The following is a 25627-nucleotide window of genomic DNA, read 5'->3' as shown; positions in this document are numbered from 1 at the left end:
GGAAGGGACAAAGTCAAGTGAAATGAGGGCCCTTCCCTCAAGGAGTTAACAGTCCAGTTGCCTCCCTGCCAGGTGTATTCTAGACAGAAGAGTCATGAGGACTTGATTCAGAGCAGTGACTAACAGCAGGGATTTCATCCCTGTGGAGGAGAGTTTGAAGCCTGCAGCCCTCTAAAGTCATGCTGTGTAGGTGGCCACCCACATGCCACTATCTCTTCCCTCCACTACTTAAATCTTGCTTAGTACCTCACAGCTTTTGAAGTCCTCACTGCCATGATCTTGTCTGATCCTTATCAGATCCTTGTGAAACAGGCTGAGTGGCAATTATTTTCCAAATTTTATAGACGAGGGAATTGAAGTCCACAAAGTTGGTGATTTATCTAACTCAGTAAATGGCAGAGCCAGGAACGGGGCTCTGTCTATGAATTCCGGACCCAATTTCTTTTTTTTTTAATACATCATAAAGTCTCCAAATAAACTCAAGTCTGGGGAGGTATTGAGTGCCAGAGGGGCTGATGAGAACAAATTCCCCAAATGAAACTTTGGTTTTTCAAATACTCTCTGAAATCCAGTTTTCAGTATCAAAGAGCCTGGACCGCCTTTGACCCTCTCAGAGTCTCCAGTCAGTGACCTGCCATGGTGCTGCACCTTCTTGCTGTTGTCTCTTCCCCATGTTAATAATTGTCTATTTCAGTGTTTCTCAGACTTTTGCTTTCTCATTATCTCCTCCCCTAAGAAGATTTTTAAACATTTCCCCCCTACCAGCCCCCTCACTCTGAAGTTTTAATACCATAGATCTCTATCTGTTTATGTGCCATATGCTGTATGCATGTCTGCACTTTATACAAATAAGCAAGACTTTTTCAACCCCTCCAGAGCCAGTGTTTACCCCCTTGGCTCACTATTGCTCCCCCCATTGAGAATGCAGAGTGTAACTCATAACTATGAATTCAGGCAAAAGTTTTTTTTAATAAAAACAAAAAAGGAGGTGGAGGAGGAAAAAGAGAAGGATGAGGCAAGAGGAAAGAAAGGAAGGGAGGGAGGGAGGGAGGGAAGAGAGGAAACCACAACAAGCAACAAGACAAGTAAGCAACCACACAAAACACTAACTGGAATGTGCTCCTCTTCTTCCCGATAGCTACAGCTTGCCCTGGTCGTACAGACTCACGTGCTGGGGGTGCGCTTTGGCCAAAGTATTCCCAATACACCTGTGCACATCAGGGGCAGGCCTGCTTTAGTCATTTGTGAGTAGATCACAAAGATCAAGCAGTGGCTTGGGACAGGCTCCCCTTTCCATATCTAATTCCCTAAGTACAAAACAGCTTATTCCCTCTGTTTGTGGTGTTGGGTGAGTCTCTAAGGAGGGGGGAACCTTTTCTGGGGGGAAGTTTGATGAATTCACAACCTGACCTGTTGATAAGAAACAGTAGAGAATATTAGAAATTACTCTTCCTTTCCTTCTCCTCCCTAACTCCACACCCTGCCTACCAAACCAGATAATGAGAAGGAAAGCCAAAATCACTACCACAGATGAGAAAAGAAAGGTATGGACAGGGGAAATGACTGGCCTAAGGTCCAGCAGCAAATTAGTAGCAAAACTGGAACTTACAGTCGGTGTCTCTGTACATGAGCCCCTCCCCCAGAGGAGAGCCCACCTCAGATGTGTTCCCCTTTTGTTATGTTTGCTTGAACAGCACCAGATTCAGTCTGCTGGTACACAGAGAAAAAAAATCTTTAAATAAATACCAGCAAATCTGCTACAGCTGAATTTGTATGCTTAGTGTCCCACGGGCCAGTGTGATTTAATATTACCAATATTAAATAAGAGTTTGGGAGTTAGATAACAATCACAAACTGTCTCGTAGCTTTCCACCTTGAGGAATTGACTCAGAGAGCAAATAGCCCAGATGTGGAAGTGAGTTTTGCTGTATCACTGAAGACCCACATGAATAATGCTTCCTTGAGCCAGCCACCAGCCTTCAGTTCCTATGGCCACTGGAGGACGTGCCCAACCTGCACAGGTGTGCAGTTACGTGCACACACACATATGCTGGGGGCAGGGTGTGTTCACTCGGTGACAAAGCCAAGCCATTTAAGAACCCAGGAAAAGCCAAATTTGAGTGTAGAGGCTGACACCTGAGCCAGTTGCAAAGGTATGAAGGAAACCACTTGTGCCTTCAGTACCTCCAGACTCCACTCTCTGCCTCCTTAACTTCTCCTTTTAGACCCAGTGTTTTCAGGAACTCAGGTATTTGGATATCATCTTATCACAGAAGAGAAAGTGTGTAGTGTGGCTTTGGAGTACAATAGCCTGGGTGTCTGACTTAATTCTGTTTATCTTTATTACAAATAACACCAACACCACAATAGTTAGTGAACACCTACCATGTGCCAGGTACTGTTCTCAGTATTTTACAAACAATAACTCCTTTAATTCTCAATGCTAACTTATTTAATTCTCATAAAATCTGACCTCCATTTTATAGACAAAGGATAAGTAACTTGGCCAACTCAGCCAGAATTTGAACCCAGGCATTGTGTCCCCAGAGTCAGTGCTTGACCCTCCCTGTTATGGTCAATGACTGGGAAGTGACATTGGCAGTCACTGAACCTGTCTAAACCCCAGTTTGCCTGTCTGCAAAGTGTGAATATTAATACTTCTCTGGGCAAAGAGGATGGAAGCTTGTGGAGGGTTAACTGAGAAAATACTGAGGACGTACCAAATTCCCAGGCACCTAATAAGCACAACATACACTAAACATACACTGTCATAGGGGGGCGGTTGCCTTTCATAAGTGGATCAGGATGAAGTGGAGGTCTCTTCTGTACATGGTCATGATGAGTCTGGCTACCTAGACTCTTAGCATAGTCCTCTTGCTGATGCCTCACCTTCAAGTTAAACTGTTCTGTTATTCATTCAATACATATTTACTTAATGACAGAACAAGAAATGTGGTACTTGGATTGAATGAGTTGACCAATATAGTTAGAACTAAGACATCTGAGGGACATGTTACCTTTAGCTGCATTTCAGTTATAAAATGGTCTTTTCTTCCCTACAGTATGTTTGTTCTTTTGGTGCCTTTATGATTTTTGAAACAGTGTGCAAAAAAGGATCAATATGAGAAACTCAGACAAAAATGACCTGGGCAGCAAGCAAAAGGAATGAAGCTGAATTCCAAGAAGGACTATTATTTTTAGAATAACACACACACACACACACACACACACACACACCACAGACTCAGTTACAAGAAAAAATAGATTTCACTGCAAATGCAATCACTATGGAGTGGAGACAGTGAGACAAAATCACAGAGTGTGTGGTTGCTCTGCAGCTGAGGGACAAATGACAGAATTGTCTTGGCCAGCTGAAGACATATTGTTGCATTGTTCCATTAGCTGTGCATAACTTGGCTTTTCCAGACCTTTCTATGGCAGGCTAATCTACGTCTCACCTGCCACTGGCTGAGCCTTCCCACTTTTATGCAAGGCTGTCTACGATCTCTCTGAACCAGACATATCTCTCCGTACTGCACATAGTTTTCAATATTATGAATTCTTAATTGAAGATAAACACACTGATGTTGAACACCTAATAGTGCATGATTTTTAAAGAGAATGCTTGTTTAAGGAGAAAAAAATATGATGGGAGATTAAATCTTTATCCTTGCTTTATTTTAAGCCCTAAAAACTGTTGGCAGATTTGGTCTTATACATGAGCAATGTCCTGTGTGGTGTCATTGGAAGGGAACAAGGAGGGATCTCCTGTCCAAATACACATCACCCCACTGTTTCAGTACCTGAAGTATTAGTATTGCAGCAATTTATTTAGGTTATTTCCCTCAAAGATTCTTTTTAAAGTGCAACACTCTATAGATAAAATTGTTATCATCATCCATCCCTCAATTTTCTACCAGGATTTAGTTTTCACGTTCTTTAAAGGGCTGGTGGCAAAGGAGATGATGGCATTGGGCTGAGTGGACAGGACATTTTTAGCGCCAGGAGTGTCTGGAAAGAGGTGGCATCTACTTGAGTGCTGAGCCTGGCAGTAGCATTAACATTGGACAGACGACTTAACCTATCCCAATTTGTATCTTACAAATGAGACAGATTTGTGTCTGTCTTGTGAGATTGTTGGGAGGAATAAAATAAGTAAAAGAATTAATCGTCAGTAATACTTGGTAAACTATGGAGTTCTCGGAAACAAATTGCAAGTACATCAGTACATCTCTGCTTGCATATCTTTCTCCCAAAATCAGCCCCACCAGGTGGTGTCATTGTGGGGCCTCATCACTTCACACTGACCCAACCAGCCCAGCCACCAATCCGCCATGTATTTTTAAAGACCTGCAGTCCGACCTGTGGATCTTGTAGATCACTGAGCTGCACATTCCGTGACCCTCTAGTTCCATGCTTCCCAACCTTGGCTGAACATTGCAATCAACTGGGCAGCTTGAAAAACTCTCCCCACCAAAGCCACACTCGGGTTCAATTAAATCAGCATCTCTTGGCGAGGGACCCAGGCATCAGTATTTAGTTAAGTTTCCCGGTAGTTCCACTGTGCAGCCAGGGTTGAAAAATATTCTCCTACCTGAGCAAGAGAAAGAAGAGTACAGCTAAATACTGAAATACTATTTTGTTGTCTTCTTCTAAAGCAGGGGGAGAAATGGCTCTCCAGCATGACATTGAGAAGAAGCGAGTAGCCAACCTGCTAGATCAGAATAAAGAAAGAAGAGGTTAGAAAGGGTGAGAAATCGAGTTGGTGTTTACGGCTATTTACGACGAGGGTCTGAGCGCTATGAAGCACACATCTTGGGACTCTCCCTTCTTGCTCTCTCCTTCTCTTTTTTTCTCTCTCCACCTCCTCCACCTACTCCCTTCTTGCCTTTTGTTTTTCCCCAGTCTCTCACTCTTTCCCTTCCTCCCCTCTTCTCATTCTACAAAAGGGCTCCGAACTCCTAACATGAATTGTAACCAACTGCTCATAAAACAGCAAGCTATTTCAGGAGTCCTGTACATGTATTTTCCTGTGCTTCTCTCCTGCCCCCACCCCCATCCCACACCCTCCCCGGTGGCCTTCTGCAGCCTTTTGTTATTGGGCCTACTTCACAGCACATCCCTGTGACTCCAGTCTCACGTGTGGGTGAGTGTGAGTGAGTCCTCTCTAGGATTTCCTTTCATCTCTTCCCGCACATTCTGAAAACCCTATTTTCCCACCCACACTTGCCTGTGCTTTCTCATCTGTTCTCCAGGCTCCCCACCTCCTCTCTGAAGCCCTTGTCTCTCTGTGATTTTTCAGTCTAACTTTCCTCAATCATATTCCGACAAGCCTGATGAATAAAAATATCTGGGGAATGGGAGTTCAGGGGAATTTTAATTTTCTGGTTTAGTGACACTAGCTTGAAAACCACTTTTGTTTTGTGTCTTATTGTTGGGAAAAGTGGCAACATATAAGCCCAGGACTGGAAGGGTTCTCAGGGAATACCTGGGTGGATCCTTCTAAAGGCAAAGAGACAGAGGCCCCCTGCAGTAGGAGGATTGCCAGATGTACCCAAGACAGGTGAGTAACAGCACCAAGTTTAAAGAAAGCCTGAGGCTCCTGAGCTCTGGACCCTGATCTTCTAGAACACTGACTTGACCTGGCCTGCAGAGGTGTTGTGATTCACCAGGACCCATCAAAGGTGCATTGCCTTTTTCTAAGTAAATTCTGCAGTTCCCTCATAATGTCATATGCCGGTGAGCCTCACTTATCTGAGTTGTTTGCCTGGCCCCAAATGCATTCAGTTTATGAGGCCTGCATCTCTAGATCATCCTGTTCCTAAGGTCTGAGATCATTTGCCTGATTAATATGACTACCCTGCCTAGACTAGGCACATTGATTTTTTAAAATGGAAGCCTATTTCTACCTCAGAGACATTCAGGACTTGGTTAGAGAAGAAGAAATCACAGGCGGGTGGGCTGAATTTCTTCAGACTTCAGAATACCTCCTGGCAGGAATATCAAGTTCCTCATTTTCCTTCTTGTTAATTAAATATCCACCGTTAACTTGATTTTCTTTTTCTGTTTCCTAAGTGAAGTATTGCTCAAGAAAAAGTGGGTCAATGGAGGGTTCTAACAAGTTTTGTCCCAGTTAATTTAAGTTTTGCCATATGTTCTTTGAGAAGCATGTGCTAACTACAGGTCCTCTGCTGATTAGCAACCAACCTGAGGGTTTTTAATTTAGACTTCCAGTTCTTTGCCAAGAGAGAGGCAAATTAAAAAAGGATAGATCTAGGTGAACCGAAACCTAACTTATCAGAAAGACCACAGCAAACAAAGCTGGAGCACAGCATGTAGGTTTAGAACCTCATTAAGTTATACCACGGAGCAGAGTTTCTTAACTTCAACACTCTTGACATTTTGGGAAAAAGAAATAAGTCCTTATGAGGGGCTTTCCTGTACACTGCAGAATATATAGCAGGATCCAAGACCTCTGCCTGCTAGGTGGCAGGAGCCTTCTCTGCTCCCCATACGTGAAAATCAGAAGTGTTTCCGGACATTACCAATCGTTGATTGGGTGATAGAATCGCCCCTGGTTGGGAACTGCCACGGTGACAATGTCCCCTTAATGACCAAGGAACAAGCCCTCAACAGTAAAACAGGATGCCCATACCTTAGCATCTTTTGAGTCCAACACCTTCTGTTTATAGAGGTTGGACTGGATGATTAACTGGATGTAACTGCTTCTGGAAGCCTGTGAGAGGTGGGGTCTGTTGGCTGAGTCCTGCATCAGTCAATGCATAGAGGCAGATAAAACAAAAGTCACGATAAAAACTCCTGGATTCAAGTATTGAAACCATGTCATCATCCACCTAGAATATGGTGTGCATGTTCCATGTGCCCAGGCTGGCCCAAGGCACTTTGCTGTGTGAGGCGTGGAGGGGCGACTATTCAAGGACAGAATAAAGGAGGTGTAGTGAGAAGGCTGCCGAAGCCCTAGGAGTACCTGTGTCCCCAGGTACTGGCTGGGGGACTTTGCACAAAGTGCTTAATGGTCTCAGCCTCAAGTTCCTCATGTAAAGATAAGGCTCCTAGCACCTCAGTCACATACTGAAATCCAGGTAAAGGCTCCCATACCAAGTAACTACTCAACAACTTTATTTCCCCCATCTAATATATATCTCTCTGACTAAACTTTAAGGATGGAATAGCCAGACCCTTTGAGCAAAAAACTGAAGACCCTCAGGAACTGTGTCCAATTGAAGAAAGCCAGGAGATGGTGCCCAGTCAGGATAAGAATTTTGCCTCCTGGATCCCTGGAAAAAAAATATCAGAGATATTTTTAATGAATAAATATGTTTGCTAACCCTGAGGTGGACCCCACTAGTCAGGAGCTCAAAAGGATGCACTGGCATTTGCTGGCTCTTACCAGGAGGTAGCAAGTGTTCACTCTCCTATGGTCTGAGGGGCCCGGAAGCTTCCCCCAGCCTACAGAGCATCTACCAACTCATTAGCTAATTCCTGCAAATACCATCAGCCACCCCAGTCTGTAATAGCTTAATTGTGGCTGATTTTATCAGGTCCTTTACTGAGTAAAAGTTTAATCGTAGAAGAAGAAAATAGGAGCTAATTAATGCTGGAGGCTAGTTATGTAATGTGATCATGTGTGTGTGGTTACACAGATGTATATGTATATCTGTATATATATGCAACAATATATGTAAGTACTATATCTGTGGTATGTACAGATGTGTGTATGTGTGTGTGCATCACTGAATTTCTCTCAAATATATTTCAAGAGCCTGTTTAATAGCCATATTCCACCTGCTTCCTTGTCATTTGACATTCCATCCCAAATCAAACAGCATAAGCACTGAGCTACAGGAGGTAACTGGTGTTTATTTTGACTATCCTGAAACATTTTAATACCCATTCTCCAAAACAAATACAAATTCCAGTTTTTTGATAATGTTCTCCATGAAAGGGTTCTCTGATGCCACTCATGTTACCGGTATGCATGAGCCACAGTGCCCCCATCTACGTGGGTGTGCCCAGTGGAACGGGTGCCAAACCTGCTGACAGGTGGATTAACATAAGCCAGAAACCCCAGCATCCCTAAGCCCTCCAGTGCCCTGTGTGCAGTTGCTTAGGAAACTTCAGAGGAATAACAAGTGGCGTTTGCCCCTCTAATTACTTGCACATACTCATAAATGTGTTGTTAATTCTAACATACCAAACATCAGCCTTCCTGCAGGCAGGGAGAACAGATAAGGCACTCTTCTTATACTTTGAGGAGCTTGGGAGAATATCAAAAATGAATTAAAAGAAAGTCTCCTTTTGCAGGACTACCCTTTTCTTTGTGGTGATGACTTCGTCATCTGGGGAGCGTGGGGTGTATGGTGGGAACAGTGGTCTCAACTACTATGGCTCAGGTCTGAGCATCAGGCCACAGGCTGCTTTTTCTCTAAGCAAAGACCAAAGGATGGGTTTAATTTCACCTGCTCCCTCTGACACAACCTAAAAAACTACCTGAGCTAAGACGGGTGTTAGAGTGTCATTTGTCATTTGAAAATAATTTTATTCTATATAAATATTCAGAAAATCTCTATACCATGGCTGAACTTTAATCATCTGGGAAGGGACTGCAAATGGAGGGTTAATCCATCACAATGCCTGGGAAGAGACATGAATTGTGGCCTTAAATTCTTTTCAGATAGCAGGGGATAAAGAGATTAGCACCCCCTGTGGGAAGAACACACTGGAAAAGGTGCTACACCTTTAAAAATTAGATTCTCCTTTAAAGGCTCAGTAGTTTGCTTGGACAGGTCAGAGAAAGTTTCTTGAAGCTTAAAGATTGATTAATCTGAGAAAGGAGAGATTTCAAGTGCCACAAAGCCTTAGTTAGAACTACCATTTCCCTTACTGTTGCCTTCTCCCTCCCCTTTCCCTTCCCCAAAGGAAGAGGTGCAACGGGCATGAAATGATGTGAGGGAACTTCCACAACGCAGAGATACACAGGCACAGAGCAGAGCACAGCTTTGCGTGGCCAGCAGCAGCCCTCTAGCTCTCATATGGCAGAGTCCTCTTTACAGCGATCTTTCATTAGATTTACATGGACTTAAAGTCTCAACATATATGGTATTTCATCATATGGGTGGGGGATGCCAAAAGCATAAAACAAAGCATGATTACTCTCTCACTTTTGCTCATGGCTACATTGAATAAAAGAAGAATGAAAGAAACAACAGACTTGGGGAAAAGAGATAAACTACAGTTTCCAATACCTGTATTTCTAGGGGGTAAGGGGGAGACCTGTGGTTCTGACGTTTCCCAGAAAGGCTTTGCTTCTGGAAGCCTTCCTTATAAGCACACTAACAGGGCTCCTAATGCACCAAGCCAGAGCAGCTTTTGGCATAAGATTCTAGTAACCTTCCTCTGAGGAGATTAAATCAATGGAATCCAAGGAGCTTCCCTTCAATTGCCACAATTTGGGGATTTGTTTTTTTGTTTGTCCCAAAAAAGGTATGCTTGATCTCTCTGTGGGGTTTAATTATAGATGTGAAACACAGCCCAAAAGAACCTGTTCCTGCTACCCCTAACGCCCGCTACTATAACCGCAGTCCCAATTAACTCAATGCACAGACTAAATCCCAAACCCCTCCTCGAAAGTTACCAAAGCACCTCCCTTGTAGAACAGTAACAGTCTACATGCATGTCACGTGCATGCTGTGTGTCATAATGTCACGTTCTAATTGTAAACACATCAGGATGAAGTTGCCTGGTCAGGAAGAATGAGCTGGTGTGTGTGTGTGTGTGTGTGTGTGTGTGTGTGTGTGTGTGTGTGTGTGTGTGTGTGTGTGTGTGTGTGTGTGTGTGTGTGTGTGTGTGTGTGTGTGTGTGCGCGCGCGCGCACGAAAGAGAGAGAGGGAGAGAGAAGCTGTCTTCCAAGGCTTTAATGTCTTAAAGATATTTGCAAAACATTTATCTTGAAAGAGCCTCTTAGAAGCAGTTATTATTAGGCATATTGGTTTCTCCATAGGTAGAGCTGAAACCTACTACCAATCATCAGGTTAACTAAACCTCCAAGTGATGCCATTCTGCATTTCAAAAAGCTGATTTTGCCCTTTTGGTAGGTGGCTGGAGTTATTTGCATTTTGGGAGCTGGTGGTTAGATTTCTTCCCCATCCCTCTCCTTGCTATTTGGATGTCTCTTAAAAAATAGAAGAGAGAGAGAGAAAAAAAAAACATGTCAGGCTGCAGGATCATTCCAAGAGCACCTGAGTTTTAGAAAGACTTCTGGACATGGACAACATTGGTTCAGTGTTCACCATCTGCCATCCATGACAGTTTATTTCAATCATACATTTTTTAAAATTGTTAGCAAGTGAAAGACCCTTCCCAACCAGTACACATACTCCCCTCTTCCTCTTCACCCACATCCACCAACTGCTACTACTCATTAATTTAGTTCAGTAAATAATCTAAATTTCAGTGATGAACCTGGAAACCTATGAAGGGTAGGAAGGGGCAATCTTTGGTCCCAACACAGCAAAAACTAAAACAACACAGGAAAAGCAAGCATTACACAAAAGGGTGATCTGAGAACAGGCAGATTTTTCTGTCCTGGGTTAACAAATTATTCCCATCTCTCTAATATTGGAACACAGGATTAAATGATGATTTTCCTCCACCCCACCCTCCCCTATTGCTTCTGTATCATGTCTGCCCCTAAAGTCTCCTGCTACAAGTCATTACCCAGTAGGCATTCACCCCGAGGTAGGGTTTTTCTCAATATCCCCCATAGTAACTAGGAGTGTGCTATGCTGAGAGCCTCCGCTTGCTGCAGTCTTAGCAATGTGCTCCAGAAAGCACAGCTTTCATCAGCAAACATTTGGATTCCACCTTCTTCCCCTCAGTCAGATGGTAGAGAGCAGAAGCTGAGGGTCTCTCTTTCACTTGGGAGAGTATGGAAAAGGGTGCAAATGTTACTTAATCTGGTGAATCAAAGGCATAGAATTATGAACCAGCAGCATTTGGGAGTGAGATTTTGACTTGATTTGAAAGATGGTTATATTACGTGCAAAAAGGTTTCTTGTCCATAGGACAATCTGGCACTGTCTTTTGAAAGCCATTTGTAATGATCTCTACCTTAAAGGCTGAGCAATGATGCTCAGTCCTCACTTCACCCTTCACTTGCTTTAAAATGGTTAGATTGTACTTCACTCCCCACAAAAAAATAATATAAAGGGTCTTGCTTTCTTGTTCAGTCTTTACTGGTGTGGGGTAACTCAACCCTTTATCCTTAATATTTCCAACTGAGTCAGATTGTTTTGCTCCTGAATTTCCGGATTCTCCCTCTGGCCAGTGGATACCCTTACCCCTCCCTCCCCTCCCCTCAACAGGGAAGGAAATTTTAACTGTTGCTTCTCTTTTAACACGGGTAACAATCCATTTAGGTTACACCAGTCTGTAAAAACTGTAAATGCTATTTTATTTTAAACATTTTAGTTTACAAAAAAAAAATCAATGATTGGTACCTTTTTACACTCTCAGATTCCTGAATATGGACAGATCTTCAAAGGGAGGAAGGAGTTGTCATATGAAATTTAAGAGACTGTCCTGAAGGTTGTGGGGTGGGGTTTTTGTTGCGTTTTATTTCATTTTTGTTTTTAAGACACAATAAAGCTAAAATGTCAGGTCTCTGGGAGCGATCCCTTCACAGTTTCAGTTAAGGAGCATTTCAGAGCACAGACAAGGAGACCCCCAGCCTGGCGCTCGCCGGCCCACCCCGGCTGCCCAGGCGTATTTGGTAGTGCATGGGTTGAGAGCCACTGGGACAATCACACCTCGCATTCCCTGGCGGGCTGCTGGTGGCAGGTACAAGAGCCATACTCGTTGATGATCACCAGGGCTCCCTCAATGTGGTTCGGTTTGTAATCAACGTAGTATTCCTGGGCAGACATGGCAGCCATCTGATGCATGGTCTGTTTCTGCTTTTGCTTCCTGCGCTGCGTGACAAAGCACTGCCTGAGCTGCCTGAGGCTGGCTGGGAAGCACTTCCAGGACACATAGAGCACTAGGACCACGATGAGGAAGGAGAAGATGAGGGCCATGGTGCCTGTGACCACCTTGTGGATCTGCACAGCGTTCTCCGCGTGCTCACCGCCAGGGAGAGCCGCAGTGGAGGGCTCAGGCGTGCCGTCGAGCTGCCCCTCCCTGTCGTCAGGGAGCGTGGGGGCCAGGCTGGCAGGGGGTCCCAGGTCACTGTGGTTGGTGACGGCCGAGAGCAGGTGGCCGCTAGTAGGCTCGGCCCCATCCTCACACAGGTGGAAGGCGTACACGGCGTCCAGGACGTCCTCGCCCTGTGCGTACTCTGGGCTAGTGCACTGCAAGTTGCCATCGTAGCGCCCCTGGAAGTTAGTGAGCCACGAGGCCAGGGCGCACACGTTGCGCCCGCAGTCCCAGAGGTTCCCGGCCAGAGTGATGCTCGTCAGCGACTTCCAAGAGTTGAGGATCCGGGGCTCGATGTAGGTGAGGCGGTTGGAATCCAGCTGCAGGGACTGCAGGTGCGGCACGGTCTCGAACACATGGGGCTCCATGTACTCGATCTCGTTGCCCGACAGGTCCATTTTCTCCAGGTTCCAAACCCAGTCCAGCGAGCTGACCACAATGGCCACCTTGTTCCTCCTCAGGCATAGCGAGTGCAGGGAGATGAGGCGCGGGAAGTGGGCGAAGTTCACCTTGACCAAGTCGTTGTGCTCCAGGTGCAGCTCGGTGAGCTTGAACAAGCCGGCGAAAGAGTTGCGCGCCAGACTCTTGAGCTGATTGTATCCGATGTCAAGAAACTTGAGGCTGCGGCAGTCTTGGAAGATGCGCACGGGCACGAACTGGATGGCGTTGGCCCGCATGTGCAGCGTCGTGAGCTTCCGCAGCCCGTGGAAGAGGTCGGGCGCGAGCGCCTGCAGCTTGTTGTACGAGAGGTCCACGCTGCGCAGGTTGGGCATGGGCCGGAAGGTGGTGTTGGCCAGTTGGGTGATCTGGTTGGAACTCAGTGTGAGTTCCTTAACTCGGCGCAGTTTCTGAAAGGCGTCCCCCTGCACGGAGCAGATGTGATTGTGATCCAGATAGAGCCACGTGAGCTGCATTAACCCCGTGAACTGGCCGGCGCGCAGCTCCGAGAGGCTGTTGTAGCGCAGGGACAAGCCCAGCAGGCCGGACAGGTTGTGGGGCGCCTCGGTGAGGTTGAGCGCCTCGCAGTACAACAGCCGCCCCTCGCACCGGCACAGCTGCGGGCACCCGCTGGGGGCGGCGGGCAGCATCTGAAAGCAGGCCCCCAGCAGACACAAGACCACCCCCGAGGGCCTCCTCAGCAGCCAGTATAGACAGAGACCGAGCAGCAGGAAATCCATTAGCGAGAATCTTTCCAGAGAGGCTGGAGAATGTCCATTGGAAGCGCTCGGTCAGAAATCTACATCATATTTTATTCCGAGGGAGGGGGAGCGGGGGAGGGGGAGAAAATGGCAAAAATCAAATAAATATATTGAAATAAAGGACCCCCCCTCCCGAAAGCCACACGTTCACCTCTAAGCATGCAGAAAGCTGGGCAGCATAGAAAGTTCACAGCCACGGAAAGATCAAAGAGATGGTGATTTGGTCCATGTTAGATGCTGCAGCAAAGAAAAGGGAGGATAAAAAAAATCTTCGGGAAAGAATTTAATTAAAAAGTGTCTTACCCACCCTTTTCCAGAGAGTGACAACCTCCATTCAGCTGCTCCCTTTGTGTGCAGGCTAATTATATGCAGGGCGAGAGAAGACCCCTCTGTGTTTCCGAGGCAGCCCCGGTCCGCGGCCGGCGGATCTGGCAGGCGCACAATGTCTCACTTTGCTGCTCGGCTCAGGGCTGCAAGGGCGGCTGGCGAGGCGGGGAGGCGACTTCTAGGACCCGCAAGTTTCTCAACTACGTGCCGGCGCCGGGCTTCGCCTTCCTGCCGCTGTCCTTTCCCTCTGCAGTTCGGACTGTGACGTTGTGGGGGGAAAAAAAAAAACAACCTCCAAACTCGGGGCTCGCGACTCCCCAGGATTCGACAGTCTGGTTAATGTCCGTCATTGGAAAGGACCGCTGACCGGCGCCACCTTTTACTCCGCCGAGACCGCCTGCCATTCGCGCCCGGGGAGGCTGCGGAGAGCGGGCTCGCTCATGCTTTGCGGGCGGCGGGGCGCGGGGCGCGGGGCGCGGCGCCGGGCTCCTTCCCTCCGCCAGGCCGTGTGCGGCGCGAGCTTGCACAGGCACCTACTGCTCACTGAGTGTCGTAAGCTGCTCACGATTGTGCGTCTTCCCGGAGCACCTCAGACATGGGCAGACTGAAAAGGGGTGGGCATAAAACCAACATTTTACCGAACCACTAAAGTAATATATGTTCTTTGATGAAATGGAAAACACTTTCAGCTTTTTTGGTCCATATTTCAAAAAAAAAATGGGGTGGAGGGGTGTGGAGGTATGGGGTAGCATCATGAACAACAAGATATTTCTAAGTGGGAAACTGAAATATTCTGTTCTCTCCCTTTCCGTTTTGGGGACGTTCCCCCCCACCCCCACCCCCACCTCCTTTAAAGCTGTCTACGTGTAAGTGATAACGTAGGAATCTGTAGAGAAATCAACATTTGGTCCTTTGCTTTAGAAAAGCAACTTGAGAGAAGAGAGAGGAAAGCAATGATCGTGGGGGTTTGGCTAAGATTTTTTTTTCCCCTTGCGGGGACTGGAGTTCTGCAGTCAGCCAGCCCTTTCTGGTTGTGGATGGGGGAGTGTTTTCCAAACCCAACGAGTCTGGGAAGCCGTCCTCTTCCCGGGGGAGTAAGACCTAGAGTGGTAGAAACCTGTGTCTTTGTACAGGGAGTCTTCCCTGATGGGGTCTCCATAGACTTTGATGCGGTGCCCAGTGGATTAAAGAAAAATTCTGCTCTATGACACCAGAGAGCTGACCCTGACATGTTGCTTATGGTGGTTACAGTGCCCTGCAGTACACCCCACCCACTCCAGGAGAATGTACTAGAGAACAGGGTGGGAAGAGGTGGCTTAAACCATAAGGAAGCCTGCCATACACACAGCCCTAATTAAGCTTTGAGACTGTAAATCAATTGTGTCTTCTACTAGTAAAAGTCTTGCCTATTTTGTCCCACAATCACTTAGAGATATATAGATGGGGTCCTCACAATGAGTTTTCTCCTTTTTCCCCTGATTGTCTGGGGAGGATCCACATTGCTATTGCCAGGGACCTGTTGGCTATCTGTAAAGAAGAAAAAAATCCTAAAAGACAGTGGAGAAACTGATGGAAGTGAATGTGGGCAAGCCTACCTTCGTGACAAATGTAAATCTCTAGCTCCTCTCTGAATTCCCATAATTTCTGCCTCCTAGGAACTCATAATAAGTGGGCAATATTTGTAGTGGTACTTTGATAAAAGTGAGATGGGTCACCAAAGGCCCATGCTGGATGGACTTTGGACAAGTAACAAGATTGGTCCTTAGCATCCAAGCTGAACACACCGACCAATGTAATCAAAGTCACCAAAGATTGGTGGTACTTTTCAGGAAAAGCCATATTAACAGGGGAATGAGTCATTCCATTTTGTATTCATCTGAACTCTGCCCTGGCCATTCGTCCCTGAGGTGCATCATTTAATTGGAAGGGAAATAAATCTGAAATGTCCTAGACATCACATGCTGTCTTAGGAACTAGAAGAGACATGAAAAAAATCAACCCCTTTAATTTTGCACATGACCAAACTGAGGCACAGAGAAACCAGGCAGTCATCCCAGGTCTCACAGCTTGTTACAGGCATAGATGGATGTGTTGCTGTCTCGCACCCCAAAGTTGTATTCTTCCTTATCTATTCTTGATGGTTACCTCTCCATCACTCCTGCCTCCTAACTAACTCTGGCCTGGGCACCTGCAGACTTCATCCTGGCACCCCCAAAGTGCTGCAGAACACTTTAACAAACAATTTCACCATCAAGTGTTTTCACCTCTTGCCAAGACAATTATTCCTGACAGCCGGCTGTCTGATTGAGCCATAAACTCTGAAGGGTTGGGAAGGGAGGGCTGGGCAGGCAGTGGTAAACACTGGCCAGCCATTCAGCACATACTGTAAGTACAAGTCACCCAATCCCATGCCTGCTAGGAAGAAAATCCTCCCAATGCAGGCAGCTTGGCAAAGCGGTGGTGGAGCCTGCCAAATGGGCAAGAAGAGGTCCCACTTTGGATGTCACTTGATTTGTAGAGCTGGTGGAGAGGCAGAAAAGAGTTGAGTGTTGGCAAGAAGGAAAGAAAATAAAATTAAATTCACTGCATTTATATGTGAGTTTTCCCCTAAGTATGCTGCTCAAAATGTAGATGTATCAAGGCTGTAATTAAGATATGTATATATTGCTTTTCACATTATTATACTGCAAATCATTTCATCTGGATGGTGTCTTTAAACCTTTCCCACCTCTAATGTGGCAAGTTTGCATCTTTTCTATGGTTTTAAACCCCTTGGCAGAACCGTATACATTAACAGATTGAAATGAGCTTTATTGAAATTTAGCTATTCTAAGTCATCTAAGTTGCAGAATCCCAATTTATTATGTATTTAAAGCATACCAGCACTGATTAAATCAATGCAAATTAGGTTAAATAAGAACAACATGAATCAAGTGTTTCAGCAAAGTTGAGTCGAGAAACGACAACTTTTGAGTCACCACAGCAAGTTGATACGGCTGTTTTTCACTCATTTTAATTTTATGCTCCTTAGGGACCAACACACTAAAAAGTAAAAAATGAAAAAAACTCACCTAAAGTCATCTCTTTCCTCATGCTCCATATTTTGTATCTCTTTATCTATCTTGTGAGAACATCTGATTGACCCAGTTATAATGTGGCTACGGTGTGTACTTAATCAAGCTCTTCTTCAGGGCTGACCACGGTTTCTGTCAGCAGATGTCTTCTCCTTTGGTGTTCAGTGCTGATGAGAGGAACGTTACACACTTGGAAAGCATCCTTGACATTATTCATGGTTATGTGGGGAAGGAGCTTGCGCCTGTCTTGCTGAAGCACCATAATTGTAGGACAGATCCGTAAACCCACCTGGAGCCATCAGGCCAACATGGGATTGGGAACTAAGGTAGGAAAGGATAAGAATCTTAAAAATGTGAATTCAGCCATTGGGATGGAAATCTGGGGTACATAGAGTGTGAAACTGATTGCCACAATGCAATCTGGAACTAAGAGGAAGCAGGAAACTTGGTGCAGCTATAAAGGACAGAACTATAGCTTGAAGGAGGGAGAGGTGATTAATTCCTCCTCTTCTAAGCCTGATGTATTAACCTTTGCATAATAAGTCCTCCTTTTTTTTTTCCTTGGTTTTTCATGTTGTGATGGGGAAGTGGGGGTCATAGAACCATTTTTTTTTTGATATGCCATACCTCTTCCATTTCATCTCAACTGAAAGCCACCTCCAATTTCTTAATTTAAGTCAACACAGTTTGTGAACCAAGAGGTGCAAGTGAACAAAGTCTGAAACGTGCATGCACTCTGGAGATTGGCTTTCCATGAGTAGACTTTGGCAGTGTTCAAGGGAAGAAAAATCTGAGTGGTGATTTTAATGTCCTGTCATCACCTGCACCAGCCTGGTCCTTGATCTTTATGCTTTTGTCTTTAATTTTCAGTAGCAGTTAATCATGGCTTTTCTTTAAAAGGAAGGATTTAGAGGAAGGGGAGGCAGGTGGAAGTCACAATTTGCAAACAAGAAAATGAACTGTCGTTTCTATGCACACAGCGTACAGCTCACATTTTGCAGAGAGCCTCTGAAGATGCATGTAGGGCTGAAGGGTGAAGGCCCTAAGGCTTCACACAGGGAACCTATTTAGGAGAAACAAATGAGAAAGGGAGGTTGTTTTTCTTACCAAACTTTATCCTCCTCTTAAAACAAGGTAGTACTATGGATAGCACTAAGGAAGTACCTATGGCTATCATGGGCATGCATGATATGCGTAATGGGAGTAAGCCAAAGAAATGCAGTGACTCAGTGCTTTCCTTCAGGAACTTTAGGTAGGGAAGAGAAGCAGACACTGAGGAACTTCACTGATAATACTCATTTATATACTGCCCAGTGTTTAAGAGTAAATGTCACTAAAACATGCAAATGAGAAGAGCTGACAGGTCAAATGCAACCCATGCTAAAAGGCTTCATTGAAGAAAGTAAAGTTTATGAAGCCAGTACTTTAAGGACTCAAGATGTAGGCACACTGGCTGGAGGCGTGGGCATCATGAAGGCATGAATACAAGTGTGGGCACTGGGATGCTTCCATCAGGATGAGTAGGTTAATTCCCTAGTACGAGGCAGGCAGAAGGTAGACAGGGACAAGTGGAGCCTCTGTGTTGGGGAGACGTAGGAAGTCGGGAGCTTCTAAGGCTGTACTGAACAACTTCATTTGCTATATTTTTTTAGTTTCTAAGGTTCCACACCTTAAAGTTATCTTTGCCCTCTGGTAGTAAGTTCCCGGTTTAGTTCATGAGGGCTGTTCTGCTCTCCTGGGCCCCTGTCTACAAGTTCCCTCTGTACTGCCATATGCTCTGATTGTGTCATATGAAAGCTAACTGCTATGTACACTCTGTCCATCTGTGCTCACTCTTGTTCTAGCTGTCCTGTGGTTGATGTCACATTTCCTCTGTGCCTTCTTAACTCATCTCCATGTAAAGTGATCCCTCATTCTTCTAAATTCTGTTAGCAGCTTGCTTTTACCAATCCTGTCCTTGGTCCTCACTTCTTATGAGGGGGGCAGCAATTTCTCATTATAGTATTTTAGAACTGAATGGGACATTAAGCATCTTGGAGACTAGGAGTAAAAGATGGCAACTGGGGCTCCTGCTTTGTCATTTTTTATCAGTTTGATCCTACATGGGCTACTCCATTATCAGTGAAATAGTGACTATCTGAAAGGATTCTCGGGGTAATTCAATGAGATCACGTATAGTGGAGTCTTGCAACTCAAAAGTGTAAGCCTGGGGTTAGCAGCCTTGGAGCATGCTAGAAATGTGGAATGTTAGACATCTCTTTAGACCCACTGAATCAAAGCTGCATTTTACCATTTGTCTTTGGTTAAAATTAAATCTTGAGAAGCATTCTGTTGCAGCACTCACAAATGCTGACTTCAGAAAGGAACCCAGGTATCAGTGATTCCCTAGTTTTGTCACTGAGGACTTTAAGGGCCAGAAATGTTAAGTGATTGCCCACAGTTGGTGATAGCATCTGTACAAAAACCCCACACCTTCTGAATCTTGTCCCTGCTCCTGTTAGATTTCAAACACATAGAAGGGAAGTCTGTGTCTATGACAGTACCTAGCATGCAGTGGGGCTCTTAAAAATTTTTGGTTTTATCATTGGTACAAAAGGAAGTATAGAGTCCTTGTATATGGTAGCTTTAGGCATATTCCAGTTTACATTACTCCTCAGCTTTATCACTGCCAATCTGTATGTATTTCTTGTGGACATTTATTTGCATTTTATCTTTTTATTATAGAAAAATGAAATATGGAAAAATAACCTTAAAATTTAAAGTGAGGATTAAGTCACCAAAATTCAGCTATATTAAGTTATGGGTATACATTCTTATAGGACTTGTCTATTTCCTATGTGGTTATATTTCCTAAAAACCTGACATTATCCATATCACTTTGTAACTATTTTTTATTGTTCGTGCTTTCCCGTATCAAGAATACAAACCAACAGAATCATCCACAATGACTGCAAACCTTTCCATTGTATTTATTTTATCCATCTCCTCTTGTTTGCCAATTAAATTATCCCAGTTTTTTAGCCACTATAAAGTGGTCATGATGAGCCTCCATATACATGTGCCGCTACAGACTGAATGTCCATGTCGCCCAGAACTCATACGTTGAAACCTAAACCCCACTGTGATGGTATGTCGAGGAGGAACCTTTGGGAGGTGATTAGGTCACCAGGTGGAGCCCTCCTGAATGGGATTGGTGCCCTTATAAAAGAGACCCTAGAGAGCTCTCTGGCCCCTTTGGCCATGTGAGGATGCAGTGAGAAGAGGGTGATCTATGAAGAAGGAAGCAGCCTCTCACTAGAGCCTCCAGTCGTCCAAGAAAATAAAATGTTTGTTCTTTTAGCCACCTCCTCTATACTAGTCAGTTACAGCAGGCTGAATGTATGAGGCCAATACCTTTGCCCATCGAGGCTTCTTAAATTTTAATTCTAGAATCAGAATTGGTATTCAAAGGGTGGCACCTTTGAAGACTTCTAACCCAGGATGCTGGGTTATCCTCCTGACAGGTTGTACACGTTTCCCCCTCAACCGTTCTTTTGCTTCTTTTTGTTGAGAAACACCAGCTCACCACAAATAGAAACATCTCTTGGTCCCCTTTCCTTCCTCTGGCTGGGGTACCAAGTCCCTGCCTGAATCTGTTCTTGGCACCTGGGAACAATCCTCCCTTCCCATTCTCGTTTCCTCATTCCTTCTGGTAGAGCAGTTGCCACCTCAGTGGGAGGGCTGGGCTTTGGGTCTTCAGGGTTCTTTCTGGGAGTTCGTGAACATTTCATCCTTACATTTTGTCAAGTGGTAGGCTAGCAAAAGTATTTTCACAAAGGTACTGATGTCTGGAAATAGTTTAATGCAGTCTTACCTAAAATGCTCTCTCGGGTAAGAGTATTTAAAAATATTTGTGAAATGCACAGACTCTGTTCTGTTCTTTGAGATTCACAATACTTTGTCTTAATCACAAGAAAGTTTCACCCACTTACATGGGACACTTAATTAACACAGCACAAAATTAACACCAAACTAATATGCCAGGATGGCTTTGGAAGCATTTAATTGCAATCTACAGGTACATTTGACTTTAAATTGGCTCTCACCATTCTGAGGACTGATTCTAAGGTGGAAATGTCAAGCGCTAGAGCAGGACACTGGTAAAAAATGTGCTTTTGGTTGAGTCCCAAGAATTTATGAGGATAGCTGGAAAACTACAGTTCTTCTGTTGGTGTTAGTATGCTTCACTTTCTCATTCTAGCCACATATAATAGAACCAATTTAGTTCTGTAGTAAGTTCTGTCTTTGACATCTTTTGACATTTAACTATCTTATCGAAGTTTCCAGATGTTGCTCATGTTGTCCTTGCAGATAAAAGGAAACTCCCTGAGGACAGACTTATTATTTTTCTACTTTAAGAACCCTTTAATATCTACCTCTAAAAGGATACAGAAGATCATATACAAGAGCCCAAATATTGAGGGAACAAGGATTACCACATAGCACCACATAGATAAATATACATGTCCACTCTCTTCTTGGTACAGTCTAGCATAGTTTGGGGTTCAGAGAGATTCTGGTTAAATTGTTTATTAACTGGCTTGAATTCTTGCCTAATCAATAGTCTAGGGAATCAGGGCTAAATATAAAAAACCTCTGTATTACATTGACATATACGTACAACATTAACCCAGGAAGGTCCAACCTTTTGGGGTTGAAGTCACACAGATTAATGCCATTTTATATGTGGCCTCTTTTCACAGATCTCTTGTGTAGGAAATCCCCCACCACCCATAAGCAATGCACCTTCAGTGGTGAATTAAACTGCCCAGTTGGGTGCATTCATCTTTGTACTCAAATCATCTCCCGTTCTCTGGAACCACTTCTTAATCTCCTACCGCACCTTAAGAATGTCTGGAAATAGTTTTTATTATTTAACATAAAAATCTGTTGCTGTTCTTCTTTGTTTTTATTTAAGTCAAATGGAGGTTTAGCTGATGAGGTACAGAGGAAGATAAAATGCAGTCCCTGCTTTTGGTGTTCTCAGATCTGGAGTGGAGGTAATGCGTAACAAAGCAGTATAATCCATGCTATGATGGATGTGTAAACAAGAGCTGTGGTTGGAGAGATTTCTCTAGCTCACTGAACAAGGCCAGTCAGAGTTGCTGGGAGAAAAGGGGGAGGAGATGGAGATGACCAGATGGATGAATAGAGGCCACCCCCAACTGGTAGGTGAAGTCTGTGAAAAAACCACAAGAGCTTCTAGATGCTTAGGGTGCTGTGATCCCAGGAATGGGGGAGAGGAGTGAGGAGAGATGAGACTGGAGTGTTAGCTTAGAGCCAGGTTGGGAAGACTTCCAACTGCATTATGATTTCCACACGTGGGTGCAAGGGAGATAAAGCTGATGGTATTGAACATGAAAGGCAGAGAAAAAAAGATACTGGGAGCAAGGAGAGCAGTGGGGAGGCTCCCACATCCGCCCAGGTGTGATCTTGTGTGGGGCTGACCACATTAACATTAGAGATGGTCAGGGCAGGCCGGGTGCAATTTTTTTTTACAAACAGGTTAGTAATGAGATTCACAATTTTTAAATGGTACTTTTCCTGAGAAATAATTTCATATGATTTCAATAGAATGGGTTCATCTAGAGTAAGTGGGAGGCAGGGAGATTAAGACATGAAAACAAGCTCTAACATTTGGAACCAAGAAGAAATTGTTGAAGATACAAACGGATGTTACAGCTGGACTTACACGTCAGGGAGTCTCTGGAAGATTCTTGGTGATTCTAGTGGTCACAGTAGATGCAGGTTCCCAGGGAGAAAATTACAGTACAGCTGAGGCACAATCATAAGTCTTCACAGTCCAGTAGGGTAATGTGGATGTGGGATGCAGCTGGATGATAGGAAGTGGTATCTACCTGGGTGCTACTGAAAAAGGGCATGTTCTGATTAAAGCCTTTCAAAATCTGATTTTAGAAAGTCATATTCTATTGGCAAACACTGCCCAAATCCATAGTGAGCAGCTTTTAGTATGTAGGCATGGCCAGGAGACTGTCATTAATGTGTTTTTCACATAACTGTGAAAAAGAGAAAAATACGTTTGAGATTGATAGGTTTTGCAAGGAGCCCAGATGGTCAAGGATCACCAACCTTGGGGCAGAGTGCCCAGCAGTGGGTAAACTGCAAAGGAAACATGGAGTGATGGTGCTGACTATCTAAGGACTCTGTGCGTAAGATTGGCTGACACTGAGCTTACCCTTCCCATGAGAGGGTTTGCCATTGGCATCCCATTCGGGATAAGGTTATTGCTTTGTGAATGGGCCTTACATTACTTTCTCAGATACAAAACAAGGTGATGACTGGAGATCATGTCCTTCAGAACGCAATTCTGTATTTGTATTTCAGCAGAAGAATGTGAGACACTAAAAAATTTACTGAAGAGAACTTTTGAAGTTTCTGACTCTTTGTTAGGCTGGAAACTGTTCTGCCATTTACAAGCCATGTGACCTGAGCAAAGGGACTTAACCTATAAGCAGAAGTATTCAGCATAGTAAAGGAAAAAACAAAAATAAATTTAATGATAAAAATAGAGGAAAAAAATGATATTGCTGTAACTACTTATATCAGTTTCTGTTATAATAGGCCAAAATTAGATCATATTGATTGAAGAGAAGAAAAAAAGTATCACAAGCACACATGGTATCATGCACCTCTAACTTAAACTCTTAGCACTCCTTCTAAGTATCAATTCCTACTTTGGGGGCTGTAAAAAATAAAAATCAAAAAATATGGTGGTTAAAAAATGTTTTATTTAGTTCATGGTTCTGTGTGCTGGCTCTGGAGATCTGTATGGGCCAGCTTAACTGTGCTCACTCATGTATCTGTGATCCACTGTAGAATAGCTGGAGTGGATAATCTCGGATGGCTTTCCTCACAGAAATGGTGATTGGCAGGCTATTGGCTGGGGCCTCATTGACTGACTGACTGACTGTCTATATAGCTTGGGGCATCTCAGTTCTCTTTCTTGTAGCCTTTCAAATCCTCCAGCTGGCTAGCTCCAGGGCAGTTCCATGGTGATTGCAGGCTTCTAAGAGTAGCAAGAGAGAGCCAGTCCCCCACACAAGGACTGTTCAAGCCTCTCTCTTTGGCAAATTGCTGTTGCTGTTGGCCAAAGCATAACCTAAGTGGTAGAAAGAAAGGCTCCATCTCTGAATGGGAAGACTGTATGTTGTTGTTTTTTTGCAGGTTAAATATGGCTTAATGTTACTATAACTGGAAATACTAAATGCTCTAAAGTAATTTTCATTTTTCAAGCTATTGGACCCAGTCAGAAGAGTCTATGAACACCAAGGGCTGGCTGTATAGGTATCACCTCAAGCTTGTTAAAAATGCAGAATCTCAGGCTCCAACCAAGAGACACTGAATCAGAATCCACATTTTTACAAGACCCCCAGATGATTTGTAAGGCCAAAGAGGTTTTAAAAGCACAGTATCTTTTTTCTGTTCCTCATAATTCCCTTTCCTAGGGTGCTGTGTTTCCCTGTTGAGTGATAGATCTTTGATTTTTAAAGGTGCCAGAACTGTTTTCTTCTGAGCAATTGAAACAGAGCAAACACAGGTTTAAACAGCAAAACAGGTTGCCTCACAGCATGAAAAGCTAGAGAGAAAGGATGTAACATTTTTCTGCTCAATTGTCCTTTGCCTATAAAAATAGAAATTTAAAAGTAAAATAATAGTACATAAACATTAAAGAATATTGTGCTTAACTAGGAAGCAGCATTTAGATATTAGAACAATTTTATGGTAGAAACAACTAGGCATATACTTACTTAATCTGACCTTTTTACATTCCTGAACAGTTGCTTAAATGGACCTTGGTTTTCTAAAGGTTGAAAGATTGACTCTCCAATCTTTAACCACAAGTTAAATATCTGTAGAATGTATGCAAGCCCTTAGGGACCCTTTAGGCCCCTAGACAAGTAACATGACCAGCAGAACTTAAGCATCTAGCATGTGCAGGTCCTGTGGTCTAAACTCACAGGAAATACAAGTGTGTGCTACAGTTTGTTAGATTCTCTTCAACTCAGAGCTCAGAATTGAAGGAGAAAGTAGGGAGGAGAGCCTAAGCTTGAAAAATAAAAGCTGATTTCACCAGGCTGAGAATAAACAAGGGGCTAGCTAAAAGACTTGTTGCTTTTTCTCACAAAAAACCTCAAGCTGTCATTCTGTGTGAAGTTTGCTTTCGGTATTCTCTTTTCAGGATGGGCTAACTTCTTTGAGGCTATAATTAACACTACCTTAAATGCATATGCTTTGGGGTCCTGTTTTTGTCAATCAGCTAGTGCACCAGTCACTAGTTAACCAATACCTATTGATCACTTAACATATGCAGGCATATTCTAGGCCTGGGGAACAGTGGAATAGAGTGAGTAACTTTGTAAGCAAACACGTAAATGAGACAATTTTTAGATAGTAAGTAATACACTAGGGAAAGTTAAAATAGAACTATGCGGAAGAGAGAAATTGAGGGAAGGGGGCTGCTTTATGTAAAGTTGGGCAAGGTTTCCTTGAGGAGGTGGCATTTGAGTTGCAACCTGAATAATGAGTAGGAGGCAACCATTTAAAGCTCCATGAGATGTGCATTCCAAGCAGATGAAAGAACATATGCCAAGGTCCTAATGCCAAAACAAGCCTGTGTTCAAGGGATCGCCAATGGCTAGCAGGCTGGATTGGGTGAGACAGGGTTGAAGAGATGAAGAGGATTTTGAACACAAGATATGCTTCCTTAAAATGTCAGTGCTCCTTTTATAAATGGTCTTGCCTTCATGTTCACCA

At 44.1% G+C, this 25627-nt stretch overlaps 2 protein-coding genes across 9 annotated transcripts in view; one reads left to right on the top strand and one right to left on the bottom strand.

The window, feature by feature from the left end:
* CTNNA2 (catenin alpha 2) overlaps positions 1–25627 on the top strand; it is a 1127693-nt gene that overhangs the window by 780322 nt on the left and 321744 nt on the right. The window lies entirely within an intron of this gene.
* Positions 10531–14346, bottom strand: LRRTM1 (leucine rich repeat transmembrane neuronal 1). Of its 4 annotated transcripts, none has more exons than XM_057497054.1 (3): positions 13720–14346; positions 13564–13649; positions 10531–13450 (listed from the first exon to the last, which is right to left on the bottom strand). In XM_057497054.1, the coding sequence occupies exon 3, from the start codon at positions 13389–13391 to the stop codon at positions 11823–11825; it is 1569 nt and encodes a 522-aa protein (XP_057353037.1). In that variant the 5' UTR covers positions 13392–13450; positions 13564–13649; positions 13720–14346; the 3' UTR covers positions 10531–11822. The 4 variants fall into 4 exon arrangements, with proteins under 4 accessions (XP_057353037.1, XP_057353038.1, XP_057353036.1 ...); XM_057497055.1 differs by having other exon boundaries at positions 13741–14346; XM_057497053.1 differs by lacking the exon at positions 13564–13649 and having other exon boundaries at positions 13716–14346.

The sequence above is a fragment of the Manis pentadactyla genome, chromosome 2, assembly GCF_030020395.1.
Source record: "Manis pentadactyla isolate mManPen7 chromosome 2, mManPen7.hap1, whole genome shotgun sequence".
In the NCBI taxonomy this organism is placed as follows: domain Eukaryota; kingdom Metazoa; phylum Chordata; class Mammalia; order Pholidota; family Manidae; genus Manis; species Manis pentadactyla.
The sequence above is the reverse complement of the archived record's forward strand: the minus strand, read 5'-3'. Positions and strand labels throughout refer to the sequence as shown.

Bases quoted from the DNA above. Each gene is read 5' to 3' on its own strand.
- LRRTM1 (XM_057497053.1), bottom strand. From the start codon at position 13,391: ATGGATTTCCTGCTGCTCGGTCTCTGTCTATACTGGCTGCTGAGGAGG.